Below are 9,674 nucleotides of genomic sequence, written 5' to 3'. Positions count from 1 at the left end.
ACTTTAGTGCCTGGGGCAGAGGCCAAGGAGCCATCCCCAGCGCCCGGGCCATCTTTGCTCCAATGGAGCCTCGGCTGCAGGAGGGGAAGAGAGAGACAGAGAGGAAGTAGATGGGGAGGGGTGGAGAAGCAGATGGGCGCTTCTCCTGTGTGCCCTGGCCGGGAATCAAACCCGGGACTCCTGCACGCCAGGCTGAAGTTCTACCACGGAGCCAACCGGTCAGGGCCAGAGCAGGATTTGATATCGGAAGAGGGCGGGCCCAAAATATGGCAGCGTCAAGGAGAGGGCCCTGAGGGAATAACCAGGGACCCTGGGAGCTAGAACAGATTCAGCCCTGGGAGTCAGTGCTGGGTCTCTTTCCTATCTCATCCAGATCTGAGACATTTTGGAGGTTTAATATAAGGAGCCAGGCTTCAGCTAAGCAGAGGGCAGCCTCGGGCCTCACGGGTGGCGGCATTCCCTGACTTCCGCATCCGGGTCTCAGAGACTCTGGGGGTTTATAAGGAGCGAGACCGCAGGTTGGCAGAGGGCTGACCCAGGATCCTCCTGAGTCAATCCGGTAGGATGACCACAGGCGGCGTTTCCTGACTTCTGCGTCTTGGTCTCAGAGACTCTGGGGGTTTTCTATAAAGAGCGGGACTTCATATCAGAAGAGGGTGGGCCAAAAATATGGCAGCGTCAAGGAGACGGCCCTGAGGGAGTAACCAGTGTTCCTAGGAGCTAGAACAGAGTCACCCTGGGAGGCAGTGCTGTGTCTCTTTCCTATCTCATCCAGATCTGGACATTTTGGAGGTTTAATATTAGGAGCCAGGCTTCAGATAAGCAGAGGGCGGCCTTAGGCCTCACGGGCGGCGGCATTCCCTGACTTCCGCATCCGGGTCTCAGAGACCCTGGCAGTTTGGTATAAGGAGCGAGGCCGCAGGTTGGCAGAGGGTGGGCCCAGAATCCTCTCAGAGTCAATCGGGCAGGCCTCCTGGGCAGACGACCACAGGCGGCCTTTCCTGACTTCCACATTCTGGTCTGAGAGACTTTGGGGGTTTTCTTTTTTTTTTTTTTTTTTTTGTATTTTTTTCTGAAGCTAGAAACGGGGAGAGACAGACAGAGTCCCGCATGCGCCCGACCGGGATCCACCCGGCACGCCCACCAGGGGTGCCGCTCTGCCCACCAGGGAGCGATGCTCTGCCCCTCCGGGGCGTCACTCTAGCGCCTGGGGCAGAGGCCAAGGAGCCATCCCCAGCGCCCGGGCCATCTTTTCCAATGGAGCCTTGGCTGCGGGAGGGGAAGAGAGAGACAGAGAGGAAAGAGGAGTGGGTGGAGAAGCAAATGGGCGCCTCTCCTATGTGCTCTGGCCGGGAATTGAACCCAGGTCCCCCGCACGCCAGGCCGACGCTCTACCGCTGAGCCAACCGGCCAGGGCCTTTGGGGGTTTTCTATAAAGAGCAGGATTTTATATCAGAAGAGGGCGGCCCCAAAATATGGCAGCTGGCAGCGTCAAGGAGAGGGCCCTGAGGGAGTAACCAGGGACCCTGGGAGCTAGAACAGAGTCAGCCCTGGGTCTCTTTCCTATCTCATCCAGATCTGAGATATTTTGGAGGTTTAATATAAGGAGCCAGGCTTCAGCTAAGCAGAGGGCAGCCTCGGGCCTCACGGGTGGCGGCATTCCCTGACTTCCGCATCCGGGTCTCAGAGACTCTGGGGGTTTGTTATAAAGAGCGGGACTTCATATCAGAAGAGGGCAGGCCCAAAATACGGCAGCGTCAAGTAGGAGGCCCTGAGGGAGTAATCAGGGATCCTTGGACCTAGAACATAGTCAGCCCTGGGAGTCAATGCTGTTTCTTTCCTATCGCATCCAGATCTGGACATTTTGGAGGTTTAATATAAGGAGCGAGGCTTCAGATAAGCAGAGGGAGGCCTCAGGCCTCTCGGGTGGCGGCATTCCCTGACTTCCGCATCCGGGTCTCAGAGACTCTGGGGGTTTGATATAAGAAACAAGACTTCAGATCTGCAGAGTGTGGGCATAGCACCTTCTAAATTAAGGTAGGACCCTAAGGGACGATTTAGGGGACTAGACCGTACAACAGTGGAGACCCTACAGAAATCCACACCTCTTCTCAGCCCTGGGATTAGCGGAATAGCTTTTCTTTTGAGACTACCACTCTATTTGCTCTAGAGAATCTGCCAGAGGTGGGGCCTTACACCAAGCATATGGCATATGGCATATGGCCAGCAGAGGGAGGGCACTGAAGCACTACAAGGAATCAAGCTCTTTTGAATCTGAGGAAGGAATTAGGGGGAATTCTACTCCAGAACAAGTTTGGGTCTCACAGAAATCCACCCCACTGCCACTTTCATTTCTAAGAGACACCAGGCAGGGTTTTCGACTGAGAGTTCCCTCCTTTTTTCTGAGGTGATGAGCCTCAGGTAGCTGACAGATTTAGATTAAGGGGGCTACATTCATGTCACCAAGTGAAGGAGTTTCAAGCCCTGAGTTCTTTAAAGGTGAGGACTCTGAGGGAAGACAGAGGTAGCCCTGATACCCAGAGCATAGGGAGCCTAACTGCTCCCTTGCTCCCAAGTCTTGCTCCTTTCCTCCCAAAACTCAGGATGACTGAGGAGAAACCTCACATCAGAATATATGGAATCCCAGCCCCATTTTGCCACTTTTGTCTGCCATGAGAGGCAGTACATGGTGGCTATCTGTGGTGTCTCTCATGTCCTGCTTCATGTTTTATGAAGGTGAGAGTTTAGTCTCAATGAAAGTGGCCTGAGGTCCACACAGGGAGTTATCCCAGACCTGGTAAGACATCAAGGTTAAGAATGAGAGGACTCCCCATTCCAGGACAGACATACCTTGCACAGTTCGTCCATGTCATGCTGTCCCCCGTGGGAAATTGTGGGCAAATGTGAGCAGACGTGGGGCCCCCTCACATTCTTCTGTTCAGTCTCAAGCGTGTGTAGCATTGTTCTGAGAGTTTTGCCTTAGGCAGACAGAGGGGGTGTCACAGGCCCTGTCAGGGGGAAGGTGAGGACCTTGAGTGAGCACAGAGGGGACCATCTACCGCAGAACAGTGGTGACCTCACAGAGTCTGGACTCTCTCTTGACAGCTCTGGAGGTCCATGGCTGTGCTTGCCCTCTGAATGCTGAGGTGCTCCCTTGTTTCCTGTTATAGGAGCTCCAGGAACCAGGAGGTAAAGGCCTTGGTCTGAGGCACGCAAACACACGTCACAGAGCAGAGGAGGTCCAGGAAGTGCCAGCAGTCGAGGTGAGGTTCCTGCCCTGAATGTGTCCCCAGGGTCTCCCCCACATCAGAGTAGAGGAGACCCTACAGCACCTGACCTGACCCCACCACACTGTCATCAGGCCTTGCTAACTGTATCTTGAGGAACCATATGACTTCCTCCTTCAGGATTGTAAGGGACAGGCCTCCCGGCTCCCGGGTGGAGTGATCCCAATGGGGCTTGTGAGCACCCCTAAAGGGAAGAATTGCAGGTCACCTTTGTCAGAACTGCCAAGGGTGTGCTTCTCAGCTAAGGCCACTTACACTTCCTCTCTCTCTCAGGTCTGTGGAGCCCCATTACTCATCTCCTACCCACACTGCCGTGGCTGCTTGAAAAGTTGTCATGCCTCGAGCTCCAAAGCGTCGACGCGTATCTGATAGCGATGCACAGCGCCTTGTGGATGCACAGGGGGATACTTCCTCAACCTCCTCTACCTGCTCCTCCTCCCTTCCTTCCTCTTTCTCATACTCCTCCTCTTCCTCTTGCTGTCTTCTGATTTCAAGTAACTCAAGCACCTCAGAGGAAAGTCGTTCTTCTAGTGGGACAGATAATCTTTCCCAGAGCCCTCTAACTGTGGGCCTCTCCCCTACTGCCCATGTCACTCCATTAAGCCAATCCAGCAGCCAAGAAGAAGCGGGCCCAAGCACCATGCAATCTCTGCCAGAAACAGAGTTTGTGGCCAGATATGTGATTGATAACCTTGTATCTAATTTGGTGGGGTTTCTGCTCCTGAAATATCGCAAAAAGGAGCTGACCACAAAGGCAGAAATGCTGAGTAGTATCACCAAAGAGTACCAAAACCACTTTGCTATAATCTTTAGGGAAGCCTTGGAGTGCGCGCAGCTGGTTTATGGCATTGACATGAAGGAAGTGGATCCCACCAGCCAGTCCTATGTCCTAGTCACAAACCTGGGCCTCACCTATGATGGGTTAGTGGTGGGCAATGAGCACAGTATGCCCAAGACTGGCCTTCTGATACTCGTCCTTAGTATGATCTTCATGGAGGGTGATTGTGTTTCTGAAGATAAGATATGGGAAGCACTGAGTGTCATGGGGGTGTATCCTGGGCAAGATCATTGTATATATGGGGAACCCTGGGAACTTATCACTAAAAATTGGGTGCAGGAACAGTATCTTGAGTGCCGGCAGGTTCCGAACAGCCAGCCTGCATGCTACGAGTTCCTGTGGGGTCCCAGGGCACATGCTGAAACGAGCAAGATGGAAGTCCTGAAGTTTTTGGCCCAAATCGATGGGAGTGACCCCAGATCCTTCCCACAGTTGTATGAAGAGGCTTTGAAAGATGAGGAACAGAAATCCCAGGCCAGAATTGGCACCACAGATGATACTGTCATGGCCAGTAGCTCTTCCTGCCCTGAGTGAAGTCCAAGGTAGATTCTTTATTTTGCCTTTTAAGAGAGAAGTCAATGATCTAAGTAGTGGAGGGCCAAACTGGAGTTGAAGGAATCATAGTGAATAACATCTTTTTGTTTTTGTTCCATTGGGGTGACTTAGAAATGTATCTTTTTTTTTGTATTTTTTTGGTATTTTAAAATGTTACTTTAAGTAGAATGTTTATCAGCTTCAGAATCTAAGTTTACAAATGACATAGGTCACACATTTATTGCTATTATCAATGTTAAGAGAAAGACTTGCTATTTGTAAAACAAATAGGGAATTCTTATATTTTATCTGTAATTTGTAATGAGAATGTTTATCAGCTTTAGAATCTAAGTTTACAAATGACATAGGGTCACATATTTATTGCTATTATCAATGTTAAGAGAAAAACTTTTGCTATTTTGTAAAACAAATAGGGAATTCTTATATTTTATCTGTAGTTTGTAATGAGAATGTTTATCAGCTTCAGAATCTAAGTTTACAAATGACATAGGTCACATATTTATTGCTATTATCAATGTTAAGAGACTTTTGCTATTTTTTAAAACAAATAGGGATTCTTGTATTTTATCTGTAGTCTGTAATGAGATAACATGGCATTATAATAAGAATTCTTTTTGAAATGTAAAAGAACTTAGCAGCAAAATAGAGAAAAACAAAATAGCTAAATTTTGAATTTTTGCATCATTTTTAGTCTGTCATTCTGTAAAATTAAAAAATATATACCTGGATTTTCTTACCTTCTTCAAAAATATAGAAAAATAAATAGTAATAAATAAAATCTCTTCTCACTGGCTCATTTTTATCCTAAGCATTCACTGAAACTCTGCTGTTCGGAAGATCCTATGTTAGCAGTGGGGACACTAGTATAAGTAGGACAGACCCACCCACAGAATTATGGTATAGGAGCCACAGTCATATAAGGAAGGTGGTGAGGTATCCCCTAAGTCCTCTAGAACAAGTAAAAAAAGGACAGAGGCACTGGAGCTGCAGGAAAGAGCACTCAATTGAAAATGGCCTGAGCCAAGGCAGTTTGGAGCTTTGGAAAACTGTGATTCCCTCTGTGGGGGTTAATTATAATAAAGCTGAGTGGTGGCAGTGGCTTGACTATTATTGGATGTTGTGCAAAACATATGGCCTGGGATAGCCAGAGATGACTCCATTAGAAGTCATTTTAATTAGATTACCTTTAATGTAATTTGGGCAATTTTAAGCAATGTATAGATTTTTGTTGGGAGTAAATGAAAAATAAAAAAAGATTGGATGGAAGAGCAGCTGTGAAGAAGGGACAGACTTGGTCTTTGATTCAAATTTTAGGAGCTTTGACTAGTATCCAACTGGGGAAGACTTCCCCACACCCAAATTTAGAAATGTATCCTCTAAGAAGGAAGGAAAATATACTGAGTTTTATTAACAAAGCAGAATCTTTGACTGGTTTAGTATTCCGTGTCCTATTAAGCTGAATATTCTCTGAGATGTACTAGATAACAAGAACAAAACACTTCTAGAATAGAAGAGAGTAGGGCTTGGAGATAATACTAGAAATAACAGGCATTTATCAAAGTTCCACTATACACCAGACACTGGATGAGGTGTTTTACATATATACTCTACATCCTGCAGTCCTACAATACAGGGCTTACCAAACTCACTCACTTCACAGGTAATGAACCTGGGGCACATAGAGCCTGGTAATTTTCCCAGGATCACATGGCTAGTAAGTGTCAAGTGGAGATTAGATCCCTAGTCTGAATTCATGTAAAGTCCAAGCTATTTACAGACTGTGCCTGACCTTCTCACTCATAAATAATTTTCCTTCTCAGTACTTCATGATGTTTCTCAGGTGGCAAAAAGAGGCACCCTGTGGCTAAAAACAGGCCTAAGGAAGAAAGGTGACAATGTGAATCAAACACGTATGGGGACTGTATGTGGGCTTTCTTTACTTAAGGGCCCCCTGCCCAAGTCCCAGGATTCCTTGAAAGCTGAGGTGCCGGCATTTTTGTCCAGTCTCAGCACTTTCCCACATGACAACACTCTTCCCCTTTTCTTCCCTTGTTCTTCCCCTTTGTTCCCTGTCCAAATCTGGAACCTAACTTGCTGACCAGCTTGTCACTGTTACCTCCTCTGAAGGCCGTGCCCACTCACACTGGAACCATACCCAAATCTCCTGCCCCCTCCTTAACAGAGAGCATTTCTACTCCCTGCTAAAGTCTTACTATCATCCATCACTTACCCTAGAACACCTCTGATGGAAAATGTCCCTTTGAATTTGAACAGTGACCTATAGATACTTGGCCAACCTACTGGATGTTTACAACACATTCTTAAAACATTTTCCAAATGAACTGGTAAGTAAAATCTGATTTGACCCATAATCTACCAATTTTGGGGTGTAAACCTGAAGTTAGTTTTTGAAAATACCTGATATTTATAGCAGCATTTTTAAATATTTTACTTAGAAAATTAAATTTAACAGGGTGACATTGATCAATAAGAGTACATAGGTTTCAGGTAAATGTTTCTATAGCATTTCAACTGTTGTTTATGCTTTATATCCATCACCTAATGTCAAATAATTTTCTGTCATGGTATATTTGTCCCTTTTTACACCCCCCTTCTTTCCAAGTTCCTCTTCCTCTGGTAACCACTTCACTTTTATCTATGTCCATGAGTCTCAGTTTTATATCCCACCTATGTGTGAAATCATACAGTGCTTAGCTTTTTCTGATTAACTTATTTCACTCAGTATAATGCTCTCAAGGTCCATCCATGTTGTCAAAAATGGCACTATGTCACCATTTCCTATGTGGTACATATATACTATTCCATTATTTAATCTTCTGTTAAGGGAGACTTTGATTATTTCCATGTCTTGGCCACTGTGAATAATGCTGTGATGATCATGGGGTTGCATGTGTCTTTACGTACCAATGCTTTTGAGTTTTGGGGGTATATACCCAGTAGAGGGATTGCTGGGTCATATTGGTAGTTCTATTCTTAATTTGTTGAGGAACCACCATATTTTCTTCCATAATGATTGCACTACTTTACATTCCCACCAGCAGTGAATGAGGGTTCCTTTTTCTCCACAGCCTCTCCAACACTTGTTATTACCTGTCTTGTTGATAACGGGCAGTCTAACAGGTGTGACGTAGTATCTCATTGTAGTTTTGATTTGCATTTCTCTAATAGCTAGTGAAGATGAGCATCTTTTCATATATCTGTTGGCCATTTGTATGTCCTCTGGGAGAAATGTCTGTTCAGGTCCTCTCTCCATTTTTTAATTGAATTGTTTTAATGAGGTGTCTTATTTGAAACTGGCCACTGAACACATAACACAGATGAATTAGCTTATCTAGGTGGTCAAATCCCAAGGCCTCCCTCATAAGTGGTAGATAAGAAAAAACCATGGCAATCACTGTGGAACAAATATCTAAATGCCTCAAAAGTTGGAGGCCTCTTACAGGTGAAAAATGGTTTCTTGATAAGCATGCTCACCCTAGTTAAAAAAAGACAAAGAAAAAAAGATCTATTTTTCCACTGTTTTTTGTCTACGTATCTGTCCCACAAGAAAAGGATCCTTTTCAGTGTGCCTGATAACACCCATAAAGTTGTTCAGGTATGTTCAGTCATGTAGACGGTAGCAGAGTCTTAGAAGAATTTGGACATGCAACAAAAGGAAGGACAAAATGCTTACCCAATTGAGCTTATACTAGTTACCTCAAAGGGAAGTGAAGAAAAGTGTTTTTTTGTTTGTTTGTTTTTGTTTTTGTGTTGTTTTTTTTTACAGAGACAGAGAGAGAGTCAGAGAGAGGGATAGATAGGAACAGACAGACAGGAATGAAGAGAGAAGAGAAGCATCAATCATTAGTTTTTTGTTGCAACACCTTAGTTGTCATTGATTGCTTTCTCATATGTGCCTTGACCGTGGGCCTTCAGCAGACCGAGTAACCCCTTGCTCAAGCCAGCAACATTGGGTCCAAGCTGGTGAGCTTTCCTCAAACCAGATGAGCCCGCGCTCAAGCTGGCAACCTCGGGGTCTCGTACCTGGGTCCTCCACATCCCAGTCCGATGCTCTGTCCACTGCGCCACCGCCTGATCAGGCTAGAAAAGTGTTATTGAATGATGATGGCAGACCCTTTCGGTTAATATTTACAGTACACTGTAATATTTACAAGTGATTCTGTATTTGAAATCACCTGTCATATAGCAGTCATCTGAAAAAGTTGGAGAATTTAAGGCAAATTTGACCTTCTTAAGAATTCCTACATGAAATAAAGGTTAATATCATAATAAATTATAATTGTATTATAATTAGTTGCAAAAGGTAAGACTTTCTTCCTTTTTATATCCACATAGTATTCCCGTCTTCTTCGCATGGATATTCCTGACCTATCTGGGCTGTTGGTCCCCAGTCACCAGCCCTAATCATTCACATAGTCCCAACCTCTATGTGGGGTTGCTCTGCACACTGGGGAAAATCCCCAGCCTCAAGCAGGCATCATGACAGTTCCCAGCCTAATATGTAACAGTATAATATGGGAGAGATTATAGGATCTCATCCATATCTTGTCTTCTTCTCCTTTGTGGGCATCTAGAAAAACTACATTGCCAGTCCATTTGCAATTAGAAGGGTCATGTGATACCTATTGTCACTGAGCTATGAGCAGAAGCATTTTCACATCCAGGCATTTGGGAGCCAGTGTGACAGTTCCATCCTTCAAGTTTCCTTCAACAGCAAACACAGAATCCTTATGTTAAGATGGTGGAATGGAACTAAAACCTTGAGGTATCCCAGATCCCTGAGTTACCAGATAGAAAAAATCTCCTGCCTAACTCAATGCAAATTTGCACGCACAATTAAAAAAAAAAACAAAAAAACTTAAGCCATTTAAATTCAGTTATTGTCTGTTACTTCAACTGGCTAATTCACAACTTTATCTGCTGTTGTTGTATTTAAATAATTTCATTACAAAGGTAATAGTGCATAAATGCAT

General features: G+C 45.2%; 1 protein-coding gene across 1 annotated transcript; it reads left to right on the top strand.

The window, feature by feature from the left end:
* Positions 1-3,621: 3,621 nt before the first annotated feature.
* On the top strand, positions 3,622-4,659 carry LOC136317807 (melanoma-associated antigen 10-like). Its single transcript, XM_066250538.1, has one exon. The coding sequence runs from the start codon at positions 3,622-3,624 to the stop codon at positions 4,657-4,659; it is 1,038 nt and encodes a 345-aa protein (XP_066106635.1).
* Positions 4,660-9,674: the final 5,015 nt, after the last annotated feature.

This window comes from Saccopteryx bilineata, chromosome X (assembly GCF_036850765.1).
Source record: "Saccopteryx bilineata isolate mSacBil1 chromosome X, mSacBil1_pri_phased_curated, whole genome shotgun sequence".
NCBI lineage: Eukaryota > Metazoa > Chordata > Mammalia > Chiroptera > Emballonuridae > Saccopteryx > Saccopteryx bilineata.
Note: the sequence above shows the minus strand (reverse complement) of the source record. Positions and strands in the feature narration are given on the sequence as shown.